This window comes from Phalacrocorax carbo, chromosome 1 (assembly GCF_963921805.1).
Source record: "Phalacrocorax carbo chromosome 1, bPhaCar2.1, whole genome shotgun sequence".
Lineage (NCBI taxonomy): Eukaryota > Metazoa > Chordata > Aves > Suliformes > Phalacrocoracidae > Phalacrocorax > Phalacrocorax carbo.
The window spans coordinates 79,388,943-79,413,635 of NC_087513.1; the positions used below are offsets into that span (position 1 = coordinate 79,388,943).

Genomic DNA, 24,693 nt, shown 5'->3' on the forward strand with positions numbered 1-24,693 from the left:
TACATTTAGAGATAGGTGAATAGGCAATCCACAGGCAGCCATAACTTTCTGAATATTTTATGAATGTTTCACAATTTATTAATTGTTTCACAATCTCGTGGCACAGAAGGTAGTGCCAGGAGTCTCATTTTTCCAGCTGTGTTACCTCAGCGTAGGAAAAATCTAAACCCCTTAGTTCTTTTTAAATACAATATGCTGGTTTCATTTATGGGGAAGTAAGATGATTTAGCAGTTTTGACTGCATTTTTAAGCTTTTCTAGACACAGTGCTACAAAAGTGCAGGTTGTTGACTGCTTAATTGTAAAGCAACAGGAAACACCAAGTGTTCTTGAAGTATAAAAACCTGGCAAGTACCCCTTGTCCTCAAAATTACAGGCATGTAGAGTTACACGTGAACTGATATGTTGGCAAACCACCCCCCCACCCCCACCCCTTAATTCATCTCAGTCCATTATATAAACCAGTTGCAACATACACCACACATTCCAGTAGTTTCTTTGCCTCAGGAGTTTAAAGCAAAAAACCCCACAGATATTTTGAGAAGCAGAAGCATATCCTGTGGCATTTTACAATCTATGAATCTGCAGGTAGAAGAGCAGTTAATCACAGAATCATAGAATCGTTTAGGTCAGAAAAGACCTTTAAGATCATAGAGACCAACCGTTAACCTGGCACTGCCAAGTCCACCACGAAACCATGTCCCTAAGCACCACATCTACACATCTTTAAATACCTCCAGGGATGGTGACTCAACCACTTCCCTGGGCAGCCTGTTCCTGTGAAGATATTTTTCCTAATATCCAATATCCTGCTATCGAAACCATTACTGGCACAACCTGAGGCCTTTTTCTCTTGTCCTATTGCTTGTTAAATATTTCTTAAAATACTGCATCAGGTATGTGTGTAAGAGCATACAACATCCCTAATTTTCCTTTGAGTTGGGCCTTTATGGCTTAATGGGGATGCTTTACAACCAGTTTTAAAGGGCCACTTCACAGGAAAGGCTTGCCTATAGTTATGGGGGCACTGGAACAAGTGCAGAAGGCGACACTCATGGTGCTTTTGGGATGTTGAGATAACTTTGGTGACAGCACTGTCTTGCTTCTAGCCTTATTCTGCATCTTGCAACTGTTAAGGACATCAGCAGGTTGTTCTTGCAACTCTTAATTCTGGTTTATCTAAGGATGTAAATGTCGGTTCTCAAAACACATGCGTCTTGAAACATGTGCATCTTGCTACTATTTCCCATGCTGGTGTTTTGAGGCCTCTAATTTCCTATGAGAACTAGCTAGTTGTTCTATATTCTGCACGCTTGAACACTCATTGTAACTTGAATGTTTTGAGTTAAATGCTATTTCTAATAGGTTTTTTAGCCCTAGCTTAAATCTAGTTCTAAATGGATGGTGTACTGTTTTTGCCCTTTTGCTTAGCTACGTGAAGGGCTACTACTCTTTTGGACTCATGGAAACAAACTTTTTCGATCGTGCTGAGGAGCTTGCCCGTGAGGTAAACTGTCTGTTATTGGTACTAAAAGGTTTTAGAATTCTTAAACCTGATCTCTGTCTCTGGGTGGTGGTTTGTGCAAGTGCTGTGAACTGACTCTCTCCCTCGTCTCAGCTGATACTAGAAGTAGCTAAGAGATAAAGCTCAACATGGAAATGCTCACAGAGTTTCATAAGAGGCTGCTGATAACCATTCCGTAGAAGGATTCCCACATCTATGCTGTTCACTCCTATGAAAGAATGTTGGATCGGTTTGATGTAATCTGCTCTTGACAATCCACTGTGTTTGGGTTCCCTCTCTTTTCCCAGATGCTTGTTCCTTGATTATTGAACAATTAACTCTACAGTGTTCCTGGGGATTAATATTAGCTGGCCTGTTTCCTTTTTATGAAGATAGTAATTACACTTGACTTTCTCCAGTCCTCAGGATTATCCCTGTCCTCCAGGAGTCTTGGATACAATTAATATCTAATGGGTGTTTTTGCCAAACTTCTGTCTGTTACATCTAATTGCTGAAAATGACAACAAAGACTAAACATTAACATTTAACATTTACAAGGTTAGCGACTAACCTCGCAAAATGCTTAAAACCTAGTGGGAGTTGTTAGAGCAAGAAAGAGGAATTTGCTGAATACTCAGAGCTGGCCATACTCTCAAAGAAGAAATTATTACCTGCAAGGCAGTATGTCATGGAATATATCCTGCCTATGTGTGCCATTCTTTCATGGCTGATACTGATGCATATCTGTGAAATAAAACATCATTTGATAATCTTCATTAAAGCTTGCATTTTAAAGTGTTTTGCAGGTGTTCATTTCTGTGTAGTAGAAGCTGGAAAGTGTCCAAATAATTTCCTGGCCTTGGTTAGTTGGAACAGTATAGGGATGTACTTAACATGCAACAAGTAAAAAGTAGTCTCGTTTCTATATCAGCAGTGATAAATACTGCTATTTGCAAGCTTCATCACATTTTCCCTTTTTTCACTCATAGGCTTTGGCTATAAATCAGACAGATGCCTGGTCTGTTCATACTATAGCTCACGTTAATGAAATGAAAGCAGATGTGAAGAAAGGGTTAGAATTTATGAAGGAAACGGAAGCCAACTGGAAGGTAAACTTTCTTGTAGCATCCCTGAAAAAGCTCCTCCTAGGTCTTCTTTATCTCGTCCAGCCAAGTTCTTGATCCCTTTGAATGCAATTCTTTCCTATCTGCAGACATGTTACTAGCAATGAAAATTTTACATATTAGAAGAAACTGTCACCTGAGGTGCTGTTACTATTTATGCTGCTTTTGAAGCAAGAGGCAGAAAAAAAATGGTGTGTTATGAGGGATACATGCTGTAGACCACTTTAAGCTATCGTTACTGCGACAGCTGAGATTACACAAATGTCAAACATGTCAGTAGGCCAGGATTCACACAGTCTATCCTCTCACACTGCCTTACTTTAGCTAGGAATATTGTAATAAATACTGCTTTTCAACAAGTGTGAGGTTTGTATGTGCATACATACACACACCCCCACCCTCCTACACACACCTCCATTCCCCTAGTTTCTGTTTCCTGGTGGAGCTGATCAGGTATTTTATATCTCATAAAGACCTGACCACTGTGGACAGGTGAAACATCAGATGTGAAAATTGTGATTTATTGATACATGTTTCATATGTACGTGATTTTTTTGGTTTATAGAAGTAATCAGTGATACTTTCATGAGCTTTTTGCTTAGACTGGGATGAACACTGAGAGTCAGCTAAGGAACCTGGCTAAACCTCTTTGCAGGAACCTAAGATGATGTGTGAAATAACACAGTCAAATCAAATGTTTTAGAAGACTCCTAAAATACTTTTTTGCTCTGGATAGGAAAGGATTTTTAAAGGTCAACTGTAAATAAAAGCTAAACGATGCTTTTGTTTCTTTTCTAGTCTACTGAAGTTACTTTATATATCCAACAAAATCCGATTGTCTCTCAGAGTATTGAACACCTTAATTAGTCAGTCATATGGTCCTTTGCTGTAAGTGAAGCATAATTTTTATTTGTGTTGGTCAGGATGTGATTTCCCAGTGGTTAAATGTGTCATATTCAGAGCAAAAGGCTGTGAGGTTTGAATTTGTTAGAACCCCCAAGAGTCTATTTGAGAGTCATCTGAGCTGACTCTTCCACCTCACCGAAAGAGCAGGGCTGGATAATGAGGTTAGAAGGACTGTTTATTTTGCACCTTTTTTTTTTTTTTTAAGTTAAGCATTCAGATACCGAGCTTGGAAGTGCAGGCAGAAAACCCTTGTTTGAGGTTCATATCTGTCACTTCTCAGAAAGCATTTTGTCCTTTGATCTATTAGTTTTAATGAAACAGTGATGCAGGGGGCTGGCAGTTTGGGTGGTGGCTTAAAAAAACCCACTCTCTGACTTAGATCGATTTTTGAACTCTTACTTAAAATAGTTGCATGCTTCTCTCATTATACCCTTTAACCAACTTAAAATAATACAGTGCAAGATCAGTAAGTTGAATTGCCTGATGTACCATCATGCCTGACCCAGTATAGTTAAGATTTGTAACAGCTGATACTGTCATAATGATAATATGGATAATCACTTCTGTACAATATTTTTCATCATAGCCATCATGAACACAGAGTGTTAAAATGTAAGCGCATGAAAAAAGCAGGTCTCTCTAAGGGCTTTATTAAAGTTGCTTGTATTTTGCCTGGTGATCCGAAATTTTAAATTTTTGTTTAGTGACCAGAACCATCTATGTACTGCCACAGTATTCGGGCCCCTTCTGCTGCTTTTAATTAATCTTTCTCCTTCCGAATAAGAGTGGCAGAGATTTGGTATGGGTTTTCCTTACAGAGTAATTTTTGTTTTTCCACCCCGCCCCCAAAAAAGTGTATTTCACCACAAAATCAAAAGAGGCAAATTATCTTACCAGAGGAGACCTCTTTGCCAGTGCTGTTTATTATTAAATAGGAATGGTTTTTCTCATGAACTGCTGGAATGAATTCCCATAGCCTGCTTTTATTTATTTATTTAGTAACCTGCAGGCCTGCTTCTCCTTTTTAATCTCATTCAGAACTCAAAATCAGCAGCAGAAAGAGGATTTTGATTTACTCAGTGAGGTAATCCCATGTTCTTGTTTGTGTGACATTTGGAATGGTAGTATGGTAGTAAAATTGATATCATCAGGTTTATGCCAAGCACTTAACTACTTCAGTTGCTCAGGTTTGGTTTGTGATTTAATATTAAACAAGTAAAGATTACCAGATTGTTTATCTCAGCACCATAAAGTTCTGACTTTCACTGGGAACTTTTGTGCTTCCTGAAAGTGGGTGTTGTCACCTTGAAAATGAAGATGCTTTTTTCACTTGTGAGAACATTAAGTTGAATTAAAGGACTGGGAGAGAATGGGAGGAGAGGGACGAACCTTTCTGGTATTTTACTTTTCGCCAAAGGTTTATGGAATTATATTCCTGTTTGTCTATTCTCAGTGCACTCACAAAAGTGAGCTGTAATGACATTGTCTTGAAGTGCAGACTAGGGAAGATTATTTGCAGTTCTGGTGCCAGCTGAAAAGGACAGTGCAAAGTTGGTACAGTTCAGCAAATGTTCATCTCATCTGATGAACTGCCAATATGTTTGGTATCTAGTGCAGCTTCTGGAGTCCACAGTAAAATAGATGTTTAAGAAATTATTCCCCTCTGTCTGAGCTGGATATCTGGGTGGGTGCGATGAATGGCCCTCATAAGGTGGGTGTTTCTCTCCACTATCTATCCAGGTTAGTTTAGACAAGATGGTTAAATTTTAGATGAGACAAATCTTACTTTTGTTATAGATGTGGGGTTTTTTTTCTTTAGGGGGAAAAAAAGTGCTGCAGAAGGGTGAGTTCTGAGGCATGCAATTGAAATTCTTTTCTGGAAAATGATGTGGGGGAGACCTGTTTTTGAGGTACCTCCCTGAATAGTCGCAAGGAGCAAATGTATCAAATGAGAAGGTGTCCTGGCTAGCTCATTTAAAGTTGTTGTCTCTTCTGTCTCATGAAGTACTCAGTTTTGCTGAAGAAGGAAACAGAAATCTGACTAGATATGCTCAAGTGGGAAGTTACTTTGTAAATAATATTTTATCTTCTTTCTTTTTTTTTCCCAGGACAGTGATATGCTTGCTTGCCATAATTACTGGCACTGGGCTTTATACTTTATTGAAAAGGTATGAGATATTTTCATACAGGTGTTTTACGGTCCAGATAGGTCATTTATATAACACTATTTAAAAGGCAGACCTAACATTTATAGGTTTTTTTCCATAAAGGGATGTTTTTATAAAATAGCACAATGCATTTTTACAAGCTAGTCCTTTATTACAATTATTTTGAGAAGTTTTAATTACATTGGTCAAAGTTCCAGTATGTTTGTTAGAATGTTGAAAAATTACTGTGAGATTATTATGTGTCTGAAGATCGAATAGTCTCAATAATTACACTTGGCACAGTTATTTGATTTGAAAGACAAACTTGGATCTCTAAAATTAGACAAAATTCTCTTCAAATTCGATACTAATTTGCTGGCCCCAAAATTTGTTGACTATAAGAAAGAGGCAGTGAGCTCTAAATTTGGTCACCAATGTTATTAATGTTACTAATTCTTACTATTGAAACACTTTTAAAATGGTTGCAATTTTACCCAACCTGTCAGGTTGCAGTGCAGAATTTCCTTGGATTTAATAATGCTTAGCACTTGTGGGGTTCAGTTCAGCAGGGAAACAAATGTGACACCATTGAGAAGGCAGTGTACTTGAAAACAGAGCCACTGCCTTGTGTTTAGTATTACTAACATAAAAGGAGCATAATTCTTGATAGTTTTTTGTAGCCTGCTTAAAATTATTTTTCTCCCTACCTCTTTGTGTACATCATAGGATGCACTAATTTTTGCAAAGATCACTGAAAGGAACATTAGAATGAGAGGTAATACCTTGTCTTTGTCCCTCATGTGTAACTTACACCAGTATTGGTACCTATTATTAAGTGAAGCCTAAACGTACTGATTGTTTTGCCTAGTAAATCCTGGTTTATCTTAGGCTCCATCCTTTCTTTTAAGGTTACTTTGCCTCAGTTTGTTCTGATCAAGCCATGAGGCAGTTGTGAAGTAATACTACGACATCTATTAATTGTATATGTGTCTTTGGTTACTACCAGTCATTTTTGGTTACTGTATCTCAATGTTAATCATTAAGTCCTTGCTTCCTTTTACAGGGTGAATATGAGGCTGCTTTGACAATTTATGACAATCATGTGAGTAGAGGCCTTTTTTTCTTTACTGAGAGCATGCTTAAGACCATGATACATGCTTTCTTCCTTCTGTATGAGATGTGCCATATATGTAGATACATTATTTAGATCTGTTGTTACAGTTTTTTAGGGAAACTGTTTCTCAACTGGTAAAATGCCCCAAAAACTCGCATGTTATATAGTTCAAGTGTTTCTTACACTTGTGCTTGAAAGAGCTACGGTGACACCGTTGGTACTGTTTTCCATTCTGTCCATGTGTCTTATTCATGCTCTGTATGTCTAAATGCTCCTGCTAATAAAAGCTTTTTAAAAGAATGTAATGTAATTTTCCTATAAAGTCAAGTTATCTTTACAAAGAACTGATTTTGCATCTTAGCTACCAAGTCAACAAAAACATGTCTTTTCACTCCTAGTTAATTTATTGTAGTTTACTGTCTGAATTTCAAAAAAAATCTTTGTAAATAAGCAATATCAAATTAGATAGGATAACGTTTCTTTGGAAGGATTGTAAAAATAATGCAAGCATTAAGAAAGCTGCTGGGCAGACTTCTATCTACTAACATTGGCAAAGGGAAGTAATGTTTGTGGCAGTGTTTTGGAAAAAATAAAACACTCTCCATACTTATTGAGTTCAACTTCCTAACAGGAAAAACAACACAAATGAAACAATGTAAGCGTTTGTCATTGCAAATTGCTGTATTCAGGAAAGGTGCAATTAGGGCTATTGCAAAATGGGTATTTTTGAATAAATAAAAAGATAAAATGAACTCTGTACTGTGTGAAAATAAGTTTGATTATCTGAGTAAGTTCTCACTAGCACATCAGTTGGGCAGCTTATGTATCCCTGTGATTACAGATTGCTCCCCGGTGTCTGTCAAGTGGAAGCATGCTGGATGTAGTAGATAACTGTTCGATGCTGTACAGGCTTCATCTGGAAGGTAGGATATCCACCTGCCATTCTTTTTTTAAAACTGTACGGGGAACAGTTTTCTTTTTGCCTCTCCTATTCCCCTGCCTTGCATGTTGGAGAAGTATTTAAAGATACTTACAGAGCAAGCTTGGTCAGTTTCACAGAAGAAATCTTCTGCTATGGAAGAATTTTCTGCTCTTAAGAAAAGCCTCAATGTGAAATTCATAATAATGTCCATAACCTTTACTCTTCCTGAGAGTTGGTGGTTTTGGGGTTTTTTCTCCCCCATGCAAGTATGCCATTTCATTCAGCTCAGCCTAGTATAGGTCACAAATTTCTTTTTTGACAAATTCACTTCTATTGTCCCTGGAGTTTTGAGGCTGAACAGTCAAGCACATAAGCCTCTAAAGCTGTAGAGCTTCCTTGAAGTAAATTTCAAGTTAGATACTTAACTCTCTATTTTGATACTGATTGAAATAGCTAGTACATGTATATTAGCCTCTGCTTTTGTGTACTCTCCTAACTCAGTAGCATTTCTCCTTTTTTAAGCTAGTGTTTATACGCTAGAGTTCATGAAAAGGGGGCAGACAGACGAATGTTATATACTCAGTATTCTGCTAAAACACTAATGATGCATTGGGTTTATTTTTTACTCCTAGGTGTAAAGCTTGGAGACAGGTGGAACAGTGTTCTCGAGCTTACAAAGCAGCACACCAAAGATCACATTCTTCTGTTCAATGACGTACACATCCTGATGTCCTCACTTGGAGCCAAAGACCACAAAGCTACTGATGAGCTTTTAACAACTCTTCAGGAACTTGCAAAGTAAGCGAGCGAATTGAAGTATCGTATTCAATAAATATTTTGTCCTCTGAACTTTAGGGTGATAACGTCCCTGGCTTGCTGAAGCACTATAACACACTCTTCTCTGTTTTAGCATGTCACTGGGACATGCCTGGTTTAAGCAGGGCAATCTCCAGTTAGGAGATTCCTATAATTATTTATTTTTTGTGTTAATGTCTAGAGAGGTCTCTAATCTTGTTAAGCAGAAATCTGTTATGTTTGAGGTCATGGACACCAACTGTTGCTGTATATTTTCTTTCAACAGGTTCACACTAAGCTGTGTTACAACAAATAAAGTGTTTCACCTGTATATTACTAAGGGTATTCTACAATATATGTCAGCTATCTATGGTGGTTCTTTTTTGCTCTGGTTTAAAAGGTTCTTTAATAATAGAGCATTAGTTGGTAGTGATATTCTAATAGCTACTGGTTTATGTGTTGTGAAGTACCTCTACGGGAAATTGTATTTCAAGTATTGCTAAAGTAATAATAGAGAATATTTTTTCTTTCAAGTTAAATGATTTGAAAATTTTGAATATTTAAGTATTTCATCTAAACAATGGTTTTTTTTCATGTTCCCTTGCGTATTAAATAACTGCAAGTTGCCTTGATTTTTTTTAAGGGGTTGATATAAAGATGCTTTAAATGCAATTCCCCCCCATGCCCCATTTTTCCTGTTTCAGTGTCTATTGCTTCCCTTGCCTTAAAGAAGGAAGCAGAACCTGAAATTGTCACAATTTGTTCCTGACTATAATACCCATCAATCAAAAATAAATGTAATTTTTAAGACTGCTTAGGAAAACAAGTAACTACCAAATCAAGCCTAAGCATGTCTCATTAAACTAAAGTAGGAAATGGTGAATATCTCTTATACAAGTATAAAAATATATGTAAGTATATATAAAGTATATAAAACTGCACCTGCACACCACTTCAGGGAAGCTTTAATGAACATATGCTGCTTATCCTTTAACCCAGTGCTTCCTTTTGCCTGTCTATTCAGCCTTTTGTAGGAATACAGCTGTACACTTTTAAGCTGTAGTTTGAAGTATTATAAAGCTTAATTTTATTATTTGAGAAAACAGACTGTGAGATGAAGGGATATATTAATGATTGGATTAATGGATTAATTTATGTGTATGACAAATATGTAATAGCTAAATGATACCTAAGATGCGTTTGTACGCGTGAAAGAAGCAGTCATAAAACTTTGGCACAAACAACAGTCATTCTTGGCTTTTCATTAATATTTTTCCCTAGCCTTTGCAATTTAAAGTTGACATGAATTTTTTTTGTAAAGTATTCCATGGTGTGCTCTGGTGGTTGGTATCACGTGCTTATTTTCATGGACAGAAATGTTAGTTAATGCAGGGGGTACGTGTTCTTCATGAACCAATACTTCAGATCAGTTGCAAGAGAAAGGAAAAAAAAATATCTGTTTTTTCCATCTCGTTGCATTTTTCTCAGAGAGCTGGAACAAATGTTTAAATGAATACTTGTTTCATCATTTACTACCTCAAACTACTTAAAATGCACACCTGTTGTGCACTCCTATCTTTCCAGGATGCTGTGTTTTGTTTAAGGACTGATAAACACACAAGGCCACACTGCATACTGAAAAGTCAACGCTGACTTAGTGGAAGAAGCGGGTAATTTGTAATACTTGCTCAAGGAGGAGAGCACAGAGTATGTTCTGTGTTTGGTGAATTTAAGGTCCTCGTGTGGGAGTGTGACTCTCAGCTGTCATTGCAAGCACTCAGAACAGAAACCAGCGACTAAGGTTCCTCAGTGTTAAAGACTTAATTGGAAAATCTACAGAAAAATCTGTTTTAAACAACAGATGGATTTTATAGCATTGAACTCTGTGCACTGTATTCTCAGGAATAATTTCTATTGCTGGGGATAGAAAGCCATCCTCTCCTTGTATTGCCAACCAACCTTTTGGCACTGAAATGGCACTGCCTCCGAGGCCTGATTACTGTCAGCTTCCTCTGTAGCAGTGGGAGAACGTAATTCCACATTGTCCTGTTGGAGGTATCGCCTATAGTCTGAAGAGCTACAGTTTAGTTACTTGTTTGTTTTTTTTTTAATATTGTCAAGGATGCCTGCTAGAATGTATATTATGTTCTGCAGGCATACTGTCATGCTATATGCCTCTTCCACTCTTAGATGAGTTAGGATACAAGCACTAAAAAATAAAATAAAAAAAACCAAACCTTAACAGCTAGCTAAAATCCATTGCTATTTGTAGGCCTAAAAGCAGTCTGACATGTTTGGAATAGAAGAGCAGACTTTGAGAGCTGTCATTGGGAATACAGTTTATCTTACAAACACAGCAAGGTATTGTGCTGTGTGGTGAGCTGTTTTGCAAGATTATTATTTGGAGCTGTTTGCCAAGGGACTGATTGCCACTTTCAGCAGAGATGAGGATAGTCAAAGAACTAGCAGTAGGATGGTCCGGTGAGATCACCAGAAGAGAAACTGTGCAGTTTTCTCACTTTCCTAGCCAAAACTGTTTATTGCAAAGGCAGGAGGGGTTGGGCTTGTGCCTTTTGTGGATATATTCAGAAGAATGAAAACTGACTGACTGATGAATAACAAAAAGGTGAAAGTAACATAACCACACCAAAAGATATTATCTAAATAAAGTACCTGAAACATCAGGCTTTGTACAGTAAAAAAAAATTCTGTCTGCAGGCAGTGACAGACTGGCACTGAAACACGCGTATTTATAATTTGACTTATGGGAGTTAACCACTTTCTCGTTCTGCAGAGCACCTTGTGAAGACCATGAGCTTTCCCTGGCTCCTAGTTTGGGGTTGCCACTGTGCCAGGCTTTTGTAGAGTTTGAAAATGGAAATTGTGACAAAGCTGTAGACCTGCTGTACCCAATCCGTTATCAGCTAATCCAAATAGGAGGCAGTAATGCTCAGGTAAAGGAGGTCATTAAAAGGCTTTTTGACGTGACTTAATCCTCTTTCAGTAGCCTCCATTAGGCACTTACTTTATTGACAGCACTTTATTCTTAGAAAGTGAAAAGCTAAACTGTGCTTGTGACTGAATCCTGTTTGCAAACACTTATTAGCAGTGTTAGCTATTTAATGTTTCTTGTTGATATTTTTCCTTCCTCAGTGGCTTTAATACTTTGGTAAACAAGACATTGTAACCAGCAGTACTTTGAGTTACTTATTACTTTGTTTTTTTGCTGACTTCTTTTTTCAGAGAGATGTTTTCAGTCAGTTATTGATTCATGCCGCTTTGAATTCTAAATCACAAGCCAAACAAAACCTTGCAAGGTGAGTATTTTTCCTGATAAATATTTGTGGTAGTAGGACTGTTACTAAAAGTAAGCAACAGTGAGTATACGCAAGCCAATAAACATAGGCTAAAACTATATGCACGCATTTCTGTTAAATGCAGCAACATTTAACTAGGATAAGAAGTGCCATAGCTTCCATTTCCAAAAGTATGCTCTTGCGGTCTGGATGAATGATTGGTATTTGTTCAAGGGCAGTTGACTTTCAAATGGTTCGATCTTAAAATGTGGCCTCCTGCCTGTTGATCAGTGCACTCTAACAGACTGCTGAACTTCTGTAACTGCTGAAAATCAAATCTGTCCTAATGATAACATCTGCTTTATTGGGAAGTAGGATTTGCAGAGTCTGATATGTGAGCTTGCCTTAGAACAAATCACAAGAGTCTTGTTTGGTAGAAATTGTAGGTGTTGCTTATTCACCCATATTGACTCCTGTTGAAATGTACTGACAGGGTCTGCCTGTGCACTTAAAAGAATGGATCCTCGGGACAATATGAAGCCTTGCCTGCTTCCTTCCTGAGGTCTCTTTTGAAACATAAAAATTCGTTACAATATCAAAATGATTCTTCTGTGCACTCTGATCTGTGGGTGCTCATTTTTTGTCTCTGTCAGTGCTGAAAACAATGCTGTTCTGCCTAAACTTAATGCCAAGGCCAAATGTTTCCGATAAGGGAAGTCTGCACCTCAAGAGCAGGTTGTTACCTACTGTTTTCCTCTTACAAGGATACTGCTGGTGATCTTACAGGAGAACTGATGTTGTACTCATGATCTTCCTGTTTCTCTTCCACCTCTTCTCCTTCTTTAGGTGCCTCTTGAGAGAACGTGATGCGATGAGACCAAATTCACCAATGACAGAGCGACTTATTAGGAAGGCAGCAGCCGTTCATTCAATGGCATAAGGCTTTCCACTGTGCTTCAGCTGAGATAGCAATAAGCTTACCAGTCAGAGTCTGGGTGCAGGGCGTGGAGGGGTGCTATGCTATAAACCATGCTAGAGAATCACAGTAGGTATCCTACGAGTCGGATCTGAGAAGAAGGTAACCTGCTGATAATGCACAGCTTTCTGAAGCATCCTGGGACACTGCTTTTCTGGTATATTTTCCTGGAAATTCCCTCTGACCCTGTATACAGCACAATAACAGTGCCTGCATCTCAGTCATTCATTGGCCCAGTTTGTTACCTCATTAATACATTAAATAATCAGGAAACTGCTCAGGTAATTCAGACAGACCTTTTAAACATAGCTAGTAGGAAAGTATGTGGCCAGACCCAATACAGGCATAAACTGAATTCTGTATCAAGCTTCCAGTCCATTCAGGCATGAGTCACAGACTCTGGCATTACAGTTCTGTCTGCATTCAGGATCTCTTTCCAGGTACATGTTTTTAAACTCCCTCTCATAAAATGTTAAAATTTTTCCTTTCAGTATAGCACCTCAGAGCTCTCTGAAATTACTATGTGAATGAAACAAGGCATGAAGGATAATAGCTGCCTGCGACTATTCTAACACAGGTACTCCCTTGGCACTTCTAAATTGTTCAGAAAAAAAAGAAAAAAGCCTGGGTTTCAGCTAAAGCCATACCACCTCTGAATGGTAGTTTGGACTGGCGTCTTTGTGCTTACCTGAGCTTTTGGAAAGTCAGGCCTTAACTGCCATCTCAATAGCACAGAGTCCCTACATGTTAGCAAAGCAGAGTTTAAAACCAATGTTAGAGCGTGCACTTTACAGAGGTATCTCAGAGCACGTGCAGACTGGAAGGGAGCTTCCACCTTAGAGAGGGAGCTAAGGGGAACTGACACAAAGCTTTGTCCTGGCACAAGCGATGTGACAAGCTTTGGTGCTGCAGATGAGGCACGATGTGAGCTGTGTACTTCTATGATGTTCTGGTGCCACTGGATTCCTGCAGTGTAGCAGAGCTAACAGATTGTCTTGCACCAGTAATCCAAGAAATCCCTAATGAAGGGAAAGATGGTATTTCAAACTGAAACTGAATTAACACCTCCTCCTCTTCTTCCCGAATAGCAATGCCACACTCTTCAGCTGCCCAAGCTCTGGCTTTGGCATCACATCTTCAAGCTCTCCTGGACACACACATGCCTGCCCCTCCTCCCTGTCCAACTCAGGCTCTTTCCCACGTCCCACAGCAGCCCCATCCCACATAGTTTCCTTTTGACCCAAAAAAGCACTTTCATAGCTGCCCCAGAGTTCCTGCATAGAGGAGTAAGACATGGAAAGTGCCTTGCTGCTGCCCTTCTTCCTTTCAGATCTCACCTGAGGAAAAAATAGTTTATTTCTAATTCAATGATAAATTGTGAAACCAGACAAGGGTATTGCATCCTTGCCTGCAGCCTTCTGTATCCTGTGGACAGTCATAGTTCCCTGTTCTTCAGCTTTATCACTGCTTTATCTGTCTAGCCATGACTGTGATTGGCTCCCTCTGTGCTAAAGTTATACTAGATTTTTACTATTATTTCTAATTGGTGCATTTCAAGCAATGTCTTTAGACAGCTAACTTTTTACTCAATGAATATAATGATCTTATTAGGGAACAAAAGCCCGAGAAATCTCCTGGCTGGCTACGAAGCGTGTAGTTTGTGATTCATTGCTAAAAAAACTTAAGAATTACATTTGTAGTCCTTTTGATATAATGTGATTGAGAATTTTGTCTGCTTTACATCAATAAATTCAAAGGTGTGCTCAGTTGAGCAGTAAGTATGACTTCTGTGCATGTATAGATGAAGCTTTTAAATGGGTTATTCAGCTTAATTTCATAGACCTGTAGCAGTATGTGTCCTCTTTGCTTCCATGAATGCAACTAGAAGCTTTTTCATTCAACTAGTACTATACATTTTGCCCATAAATGAGAACTGGTTTTCTGCCTTATCTTCCCCTTATTTTTATCTAAAATATTCAAACCATTCTGTCTTGCTTCACCATGCTATGCCAAAGTGTTTTCAATTCCTGTTACAGAAAATAATTAACAAGCAGGTAACAGTGGGAAGAACAAGGAGAGGAAGAAAAAGCGGAGGAAGAATTTGTCCAAGGACCATGCTGACTCCTAAAAGCTCACCTTTTTATATCAAAGCGGAGAAGCTGAAAAGCAGTTGATAGAAACTTTAGATAAACATCTGCTGCTTACAAAAGAGATACTGGTTTTGCACAGGTTATACAAAGAAACACAGGCACATCCCTATCCTTGCTTTTGTCCTATCTTTGCCATACCCATTAAAGCTATCAGGCCATCCCTCCATGGCGCTTCTTTTTCTGGATTCAGAGGGACAGAGGGAATAGTCCTTTGTACTGTGCATCAGAATTTGAGCCTGGGCGGTAACGCCCCTGCCAGCACTACATCAGGAAACACCTATTTTTAACTTTGATGGTATTTTTCACGATCCCCAGAGTGGCTACAAGGGCAATACCCCCACTTTACAAGCCTTTTCTGAACTGCTTTCTTGGTCATCTCTGCTCAGACCATGTATACCATCAGCTCAGTTTTACCTCTACAGCTTCATCAGCGTTAGCTATTTCTTGTCGTTCCATGCAATAGAACAGGGAACTGGGGATGTTGTGTTGGACTTCACTACTGTCACACTTTGTGCAGCCATATTTGTAACAGTTCAGTTCCCATCAAGCAAGCTAAACCAAAAGGTTCTTTAGAAAGTCTTTGCTACAGTGGGTCTGGCTTTTAGGACCCATTAAAAGAACTGTTAAAGACTTGTCTGGTTTAGACTGTTAGTCCTGTTTTAGCTGAACTAAAACCCACCATGATTTGTGGTAGGTACTGGAGAGTGCTGCGAAAGCAAAGCTGTCACCCACCATCTAAGGCCTTGCCTGGGCTCCTGCCACTCATGCCCAAAGCCCTCCAGTACTACAGCTTCTTGGTTTTGTTGGTGAAGAAAGAATATCACAGCATCAGTGGTATCATGACCAGCTACTGTGGCAGGTACCTTGGGTTTGAATAATTTTTGTGTTTGCAAATCAAGACGAGATTTATTCACCCAGGCTGAAGCATTGTTTTTTAAAGTTTTCAAGAGGCTATTGTGCCTACCTGCATACAGCCGCCGTCCAGCATCACAGGCCCTTGACATCAGTGACCAGGCGTGTTCTGAGGGCTCAAGTCTCTTTCCTGAAAAATGGCATTGCATTTGTCTCGCAGACTCCTACTCGCAGCTGCCTTGTCTTTGAGCTGTAAGAACCCAAAGAGCAGCTGTGCCACAGGGCTGCACAGTCACAGATTTCACCTCAATGCTGTTCCCAACGTAGTTTTTTTTTTTTTTCAGAGGCTTGAATGTGCCAGGAAGGAAAACAGAGCCCCAGGGCCTTGCAGGGGCTAGGAAACTGCTCATGCCATTCTCTTTTGAGACACCTCTCAACACTCCCCATCTTAATACTTGAAGGGTTTTGGGCGGGGTGGAGGGAGGAGACACAACGAACAGAGCTGCTGACCGGCTGACTGCCAGGATTGCATCTGGCCTATGCTTCATTGTAAGTAAATTAGCTGGTTGGTACCCCGACTCACAGGGCTAGACTGGAAAAAAAATTAGAGGTAAAGTGGAACAAGCTTGCTAAGATATTATTTTTTTTAAATAAAACATTTACAGTGGTGCTGTGCATAACACAGTCTGTGGTGCATGCTCTTCTCTTTTTCTGTGTCTTGAAATGTGAGACGTAGTTATTCCCGCAGTTTAAAAACAGGAATAAAAATAAGGCACCAAGAAGTCAAGAGCAGCAGTATCTGTGCTCATGCAGAGCCCCTGTAGTGCCTAAAAGAAGGTGAAGTTACTGGATTAAGCCTCAAACGTGCCCTTAGCAAATGTATTTTTGGCCTTTTCTGAACAAGCTTGTTCTGCACCTATTAAATTCCCTGAAGGCCATTCATCAGATTATAATATAAGGCTAGTGAATGAGGTGGCTACAGCAGGGCAGTCAATAACCTGCTTTTAGCCAACCCAGAAATCCAAGAAAAGCATCAGCAGTGACAAATGGACGTGCAATTAGCACACGTGGGCTATTTCAGACAAAGCCATGGCCCACAAGCTGCAGTCTCAAAAGGCAGTGCTAGGATTGCCAGAAAAGAGCAAATACGGTTTCTCCTGAGAGTCTCTAGGAATGAACAAAATTATTTCCACAGTTCTGTTTCTTATCATGACAACACACTTTGATTTGGTCTTACCTTGAAGCTGGCTTGTTACAGCAACAGCTGGAACCATAATTGAGCCCAGCCGCTACACAGCTGTCACACAAGGCATTATTCCTTTCCTCTCACACACTATCCATTTTACCAAGCTCAGAGGGCAAAGGATTGCCTGTGGCAAGCACGGCATTTCTCTTGCAAGGTGCTTTTCTTGGCATCAGTCTGGAACAGGCTGAGCTGCCAGTCGGTGGGAGAACCTTTGCTCCATCCTCCTGCATCCAGAGTAGGAAAAACATAACTTTCTTCCCTCTTCCGCTCAGTGACCAACTGAAGTTCTTGCCTGCCTTCCCCAGAGCAGCTCTCATCTACGGTCCAACCCCGCACCAATTAAATAGCCAATATCCCATGCACAAGGGAGTTGTACCCCAACCCGGCAGTGCTTCTTGCCAGACCTATGGAAGTAGTTTTGACAATATGAAGCACAGCACTGGAGTTCCCGTTTCTTCCCTTGTCCTTCCTCTAGATTTTGTGATTTGGTTCAATTTTAAGTTGTCAGCATCTCACTGGCATTCTCCATATACTTGCCTCTCTTCTAGCTCACAGTGGTGCGGGGAGTGCAGCACTGTGTTGTTTAGGTGCTTAGTTCAGATTCTTTGAAAGTTACTCATCTAGACAGTCAAAAAAGTACATCCTTAGAATAAGTCAATACCTGACTGCTTCTACATATTAAAACCAGTAGTTCTGCTACTACTTCACCTTACTCTTTCTCCTGTTTTTTTAGGGCTTTAACATCTGCTCAAAGCAGCCGTGTAATTACATGGAATCCAACCGGACTACCACAGCACTTAATATTTAGGGGATCTTAGGTAGGAACTTCATTTTCAGAAATATTCTCCATGAATCAGACTGTATTCTATCCTTCATCTACACTGAAATGCAAAACTACGTCCATGCAGTTCCCCGGTTTAGAAACACAGATGAAAGGAAGACACTGAGCACATGTATTAGTGGCTGCTTCACTAGGTCTGTTTAGTTGTGCCCTAAGTTTACGTATGGAGACAAACTGCACACAAACAAGCAAAAAGTGAGTGAAAACATGTTTTATTTGCAAATATGGCAAGGCTTAATGGTTCAGGAACTCTACAGGCAAACAAAAGTGAGAGAAATCTTAAAAAGTGATAAAACCTTCCCCTTTTAAAGCATTACTGATGCATTAATTTAGTTCTAAGACAGTAATTTTAATAAGGTTTCTTAATTGTATATATTCCCCATTCTTCTTGGTAACTTGAAAACCTTGAGTATAACATGTGGTTGGCAGGTTTATATCGAAGATGCAAACAACTGGGAGACTGTTTGTGTTACTGTGAAGTTTATATGAAAGCAAAAGTTACCGTTCCTCTGTCCTTAGCAGCAGTTTCCCGCTTACCAGCTAGACTGCCTAAATAACACGTCTTTGTACAGAGGGTCTTCAGTTCAATTAACTTACAAACTCCTTATTAAAATTCAGCAGAAACTCCGTATTTGAGTTTCTATATTTTCTTTTTGGGACAATAAAAAACATGTAACAATAAAAAAAGTGCGTAACCACCGTTAGTAGGGTTGTACGTCGCTGACAGAGACAAAGCAAGCCTTTCAAAAGCAGACCCAGGGAAGCAGTATCCAGGATGACCCACCTGATGGTCCTGGATCGTCAGCATCTTTCAGCTACCTCAAAACATGAAGAGGAACTACATTGTCAGCGAGTTCTCAGTGAGCTGCCCAACACAACGTGGGCAATAAAACACGTATACAAAGTGTCTTAGGACAGCAGTTCTACCACTGGCCTCGAGAGAACATAACTGATCTCTTCCAGTCATGTCACATTTCTGGTTAAACGAAAATGTAGACAAATAGGACAGAAAATATCATTGCTTCTTAAGATGTTTCTCCTGTCCTATAGCATTTGCTGAGCAAACGTTCACATTAAGAAAATATGTGGCCACATTCACTCGAAAGCCTGGCTCATTGTGACAGAGCCTTTTTATACTTACGGCCATTAGTTGCAGCCAAACCACCGAATTTTAGTACCTGCTTACTCGTAGGCTGTGACTTTCACAGTCTCGCTTGAGCTCTATATTTCTATAGGTCACACAGCAAGTTACTGCAGATCTACAAAAATAATCCGATCCAACAATTTTCTGATCCAAACAGTAGCTCCCCTTGTACAGACAAAACTTCTCCACTTGAGAATTTACAACTTACGATTTAAAGTAAGCTTTATATTTTTTTTTTTTTTACAACTTTAAACTTGAAACTAGTATCAGCATTAACAAACAGCACTTTGAAAACTAAGCCAAGTCATTCTTATGGACACTGACTTGTTTAGAATTGTGAGCGATGAGAGGATCAAGAACAGCAATATTCTGCATGGAAAAGAATCTTTGACTACTAAAAACCTGAGAGTTTGCCTAAAAACTACTGTACTTGTAATTTTTCTCTTAACTGAACTGTTTGCAGAGACATACTCTCTAAGAAAATGCGTTTACAATTATTTGCCCACAGAAGTCGTAACATTCCATTTCCCATCTCATGATTCTGATTTTTCTGCTATGGTTATCCAAACGTCTATGCTCCATTTAAGACTGGAAGAGGAGAACACAAGGCAATTAGTCTCCACAAATGTAACAGCTGTTTTGCTAGCCCTCCTCAATACAGAAATTCTTCGGATTAACATTCCAAAGGGTTGTATTAAAAAGAAAGAAGTCTCCAAGTATGAGAACATCTACAGTATGGAAAATAAGATGAGGGATACAAGCGGCTCTGATCCCCCTAAGATACAATACATTGTTTTTCTTCCTTCTTATACTCTATTAAATACTCTGGGTAAATCTGGTATTTTTCAAAGACAACAAAAATGGAGGGGTTTGACTCGTCGTCCACACAGCTGTCATAAAACTGAAGCCCGTCAACGGACTTTGTTGGGGGGCGAACATAGGCTGCATTGCCTTTAACGTAATTTCCAACCAATACACGAGCCACAAACATGATGTTTGGTTTCACCATAGGCTGACAGTACGCATGGGAATAGGAAGCATCTCTTGCAAAGTAACTTCCTAGAAAATCATATGAAAACACGGTTATAAGGAATACATATAGAGTGACAACAAAAACCGAGCATCCCCTTGGTTTTCAGGAGGTATTTGACCCAACTTTCAAGTCTCCTCTTGCTCACTTTACATAACACCATAGAAATTTTTACAAGAGAAAGGATTTCACCACATAATTCCCATTCAGAATTTACTATTTGAGGAATCATTTTTTAAAAATCAAAACATATAAAAACACTACAGGTATGTCTGTTATGATGAGAGGGACAGAGAAGAAAACATGAGGACCCTCCATGATCACCCTGAGGGAACGCACACCCTTCTCACTTCCCTGCCATGAAGACTAGCAGCCATTTCTTTGGCAAGTTGAAATTATGACCTTGAGCCTTCTAAAGATCCCACCTACAGCAACAGAGGCTTTTTCAAATCTCTACAATAACTGTCTTCACACCTTGTAAAAAGACTTACCCCCGCACAGCGCAAATTCTTGTCCTCTCCAGAGAGAAGGAAGATCATAATACCAATTCCTACCTCTTTTTTCCACCCTCTGTAGTTCAAGACTTCAAAACTAGATGTTTAAGTAGACGTCTAACACACAGAGACACTTCCTACGTACCCTTTCCATACTTAGTTCCATTGCTTCCACAAATTCTCCAGTCAAAGTTGTGAATGCAGATGGCTTCCACAAAGGACGTGTTGGTTCCATGGAACAGGAGCTTTTCATTTACTTCCTTCCCTCCATTTTCCCTTTTCATCTGCTCCTTTTGCCTAATGGAAAAATTCAGGGGAGGAGAGTGTGAGCCATGGAAGAAAAGGGAGAAAGGGGTTTTTTTTTTAAAAAGTATATAACGTACATGTAAATATCAGCTGGATGAGATTTCCAGTCCACTCTCTCCTCTCTCAGCATGGAAGACGAGACAGACTAGCACGAGGATGGACAATTACAAGCTGAGTAACATAGTGCTACCACTGCGCAGGAATTCTAGATAACTCTGGCTTTCTTCCGTGAATTTAAGTAAGCACTGACACTACTACAGTCCCCACTGTACCAACCTCTGGCTCCTCTGTAAGGTCTACTGGTTCCGCTTTAATGTCTCTTGTCCCTTCCCACCCCCAAACTCGCTGTGGAGTGGACGTTGTACTAACTGCAGTGCCTCTGTGCTCCAGCAGTGGGTAAAAGCTAGAGGCAGCTTATTCTTCATTCCCCAAGCAAACTCAAATTGCCGTACACCCTGGGCTCCTGCCCCTCAGTGAGAACCGCACAGCTGAGGAGGAAGAGCCAGACGGAGAGCAATGGAGCCTGCTTTCACCACTGAAGACCTTACTGGTTTAGGCCAGAGTCAGACTGAGCTATGACCAGTGTCAAAACAGGAATCACAACAGAAGGCTCAACTAGTATCTCCCATCACTATTTCACAGCATCCAGACATCCCACAGGTTTTCAGAAGCTGTTGAAGCGGACAGGACAGTAACAGTCTTCAGGAAGTGATCAGCTATGAAGTAAACAGAGCTGGGGAGAGAGGAGAATCCTTCCAATTTGTAAACGGCATAAATGAAAAGTTAAGAGCTACGGACTGGAATTTGTTCATTAAGAACTCGGCAATGTTAAGCTCTGCCTGGTTAGCTTAATTATCTCATTGGAGGAAGATAAAAAGCATGCCCTATTATATATTTTGAGGTGTCTTAAGTTTTGTTAAATGACAGGGTTTTATGAAATTATTAGCTGATAATTTCCTGGGTTCGGTCACGTCGCAAGTGAAAGGAGTTATTTGAGCAGTACTTCTCCAGTACCGTTCCACATGATCCTTGAACATTTCCGTCAAGTATCTCTGCTTTTGTTTTAAACTAGACAACTGTTCTACGAACAGCTTAACCTGCTACCAAATTAACCTGAACATGGTCATTTATTGCCACTAGCACCAGGTCAAATCTGCTGGTGCCTAGCTTGGCATAAGTACTTGGAGTTCAATATCACTGTTGCAGATGTTGAAAACCAGAAAGGAGCTCTGAAACTCAGAGAAACTCATTAAGTTCAAGCATAAGGATTCTTTCTCAGTGAATACTGACTCCATTCAGCAAAGGTACTCAAACTCTTGAAGAAGCTTTTAATAAATCTGACTTGGGGGGAAAAAAAAAAAAAAAGATGGCCCAGGCACCCTTCCCCTTGCCCACTTCATTTTTAGGAAGCATTTAATGTGCTCTAATGGATAAACATTTGCAACAGACAGAACGGACGTGCGGCGTGCAGTTACTCTTCAATCCCTGAGACAATATGCTATACCACATTGTGGAATAGTCACTGGATGTGACTTAGAAATTAAACTTATGTTTTTAGAAAGGGTACAGCATTGAAGAAGGTGTCAGGGTGACGTGCAGCTGCTATGTGAGGAATCCATTCCACGGAAGTTCCCTAGTAACCATAGATGTCTGCAATGCCAGGAGGACTTGGCGTACTGACGCCAAGAGCAGTTGTCGGGAGGGTGGAGCAGTGAGGAGGCATCGTGGCCAGGCTCTGTGATAAATGGGAACTCGAGGTACCATGGAGCTGGTACGCTGCGTATTTGCCGCCCTGGGCCAACAGTCTGTCATACTTTTGACAAAATGCTGTCCTTTTGGTGAACTTTGGTCATTATAATATCATTACAATACCAAAACACACCTCCATCCCAAAAGTTACCCGCCTCTAAGGTGCGACCACCCCTCACTGGGCATGCGCTTTGAATTTCTTCTAGTCTATGCTTTTAAAAGTAAAGCGAGGAAATTCTACATCCATCATAATAAAGGTATGCATGACTAGAGTCACTCAAGCTCCACCTGAAAGATAAGAAACAATATAAAATGTGTGAAGAGAAAGAGGGTGTTGGGGGAGATACCATCGCATACCGCTCTGACTTCTGGGACCAGTTGATGGGCTGAACCTCTCCTCCCCCCTACTGGGACACATTTGGGTAAGATCAAAACATCTGTTTATACCAAGTGTTTCACTGGGAAAACTTAGAAACCTCTCTATAGCTTCACTTTAAATCTCCAATGCTTCATATTTGCTTAATGCATTTGTAGCCTAGCAGTGTTACTCATCTTCTTAGTATTTGTGTGTGTCTTGTAACCAGCAATCTTACCACCGGTAATCCAAAGAACCTGTGTATCTGTTGCTTTAATAAATTGTACTATTCACTAATCTAGCCGTGATCATTCTCACTGAACGCCACCAGCCGGGGCATCTGGCGAATTAGTTTCTAACAACTAATACTCTGATGAGTGGTTACTTCTACAACCCTTAGAAAATAAACCGTTGACCAAGTCTGAGACTAAGACTGGACTTAGTCACACCTAGACTCCTCTCTGAGAAGTTTAGAAAGCAAGGGGTTCCTGTCTGAACCTCGTGACTCAATGGTAGTGTCTCTCCCTGGCCACTCCTCAGACTCTTACCATTAACGCAACACACATCAGCGTGAGCATCCTCATCCCAATTTTGCATCATTTATGTCTTTCTGTCCGTACCCCTCCCCCATCTCCCAAGGAGTCACGCAGAGGGAAGCTCCCCCCAGGAGCATGGTATTCTCTGGAAGGCCTTAGACACTTAATTACACTCCTAAAACTGCCCTTAAGAAGGAAATACCAGGCACGTTAAAGCACAGGTGGTAACATCTTTTGTTTCCTAGGAGGAAGATACAGGACAGCAGATGTTGGAGACTTCCTCCCCTGAAGGCTGAGGAAACAAATACTAACCACTGAAACACTTTCCAGAGAGATGGATTCTGAATCCTCTGTATTTTAATGATCTGGTAGCTTTTCATAGTCTGAAGAAACAGCTGCTTTATTTTGTCATATTCAGAGGTTGTATCACTGATCTTCACTGCCTATAAAATATAAACCAAAGCAAAAGACAACATGAGGCTTCAGTTAGCTGGTAACACGCAGAAGCCTAATTACAGCAGATATACTTTCAGAAGGGTCCCCAAATTATACTTATGAAGGTTAATTTAATGCTTTAGATTGTGGTTATGTGAATAATTAGGACAGACACTTAACATGGAAATCCACACTTTTGAAATTTAAAAAAAAAAAAAAAATCCATCAAGAAATGCACATTCTTCCCAAAGAAAAGTTAAGACAAAACATAATTAAAACATGATTTGAGCTCTTCTGCTTGCTTACGTCATGCATACATTTTCCATTTTTTTCTCTAAAGTAATCTGTGTCTGTAATCTTCTAGAACAAACATTTCTCTTCCGTAAACTAGACTGAAAATGCATAACACTGGCAGACTGATGTCACTTGGTAATGCTTTCCACTTGACCGCTGCCTAAGTCAAGTGGGGACTCAAGATGTCTTAAAGTGAAATGCCCAACATCCCACATATCAAAGTTGCGTTTTAAGCAGGAAAGCTGTGGTCATCCTCAGAGGTAATATGAAATCATTATCTTAAACTGTCAGGCAAAAGCTCCACATTTTAAAAGACTGAGTTTAGAGAGGAGATAAAATAGGACTTATATTTCACAGCTGCATATAAATAAAGAAGCGTTTGCCTGGACATCAGGTCCAGCTTGGGCATTAAATATTTGTTGAAGAGGCGGCCTATCATAGGAAAGTCTTCTAAGGATTAAGAATAAAGTCAGCTGCA

General features: G+C 39.8%; 2 protein-coding genes across 4 annotated transcripts in view; one reads left to right on the forward strand and one right to left on the reverse strand.

Moving 5' to 3' along the window:
• Nucleotides 1-14,567, forward strand: part of TTC38 (tetratricopeptide repeat domain 38) — a 20,944-nt gene extending 6,377 nt beyond the window's left edge. The window contains exons 6-14 of the mRNA XM_064461626.1: nucleotides 1,431-1,506; nucleotides 2,493-2,612; nucleotides 5,642-5,701; nucleotides 6,744-6,782; nucleotides 7,636-7,717; nucleotides 8,349-8,514; nucleotides 11,306-11,465; nucleotides 11,755-11,828; nucleotides 12,654-14,567. Coding sequence (XP_064317696.1) covers nucleotides 1,431-1,506; nucleotides 2,493-2,612; nucleotides 5,642-5,701; nucleotides 6,744-6,782; nucleotides 7,636-7,717; nucleotides 8,349-8,514; nucleotides 11,306-11,465; nucleotides 11,755-11,828; nucleotides 12,654-12,747 — 871 coding nt within the window. The 3' untranslated portion in view covers nucleotides 12,748-14,567. The remainder of the gene's footprint in view (nucleotides 1-1,430; nucleotides 1,507-2,492; nucleotides 2,613-5,641; nucleotides 5,702-6,743; nucleotides 6,783-7,635; nucleotides 7,718-8,348; nucleotides 8,515-11,305; nucleotides 11,466-11,754; nucleotides 11,829-12,653) is intronic.
• A 3,501-nt stretch (nucleotides 14,568-18,068) lies between these two features.
• The window catches only part of LOC104046566 (zinc finger CCCH-type antiviral protein 1), a 30,546-nt gene continuing 23,921 nt past the window's right edge, over nucleotides 18,069-24,693 (reverse strand). For all 3 annotated transcript variants that reach the window (XM_064461588.1, XM_064461579.1, XM_064461570.1), the window contains 3 exons: nucleotides 23,799-23,929; nucleotides 20,686-20,837; nucleotides 18,069-20,075 (listed from right to left, as the gene is read on the reverse strand). In XM_064461588.1, the coding sequence (XP_064317658.1) occupies nucleotides 19,792-20,075; nucleotides 20,686-20,837; nucleotides 23,799-23,929 (567 nt within the window). In that variant the 3' untranslated portion in view covers nucleotides 18,069-19,791. The remainder of the gene's footprint in view (nucleotides 20,076-20,685; nucleotides 20,838-23,798; nucleotides 23,930-24,693) is intronic.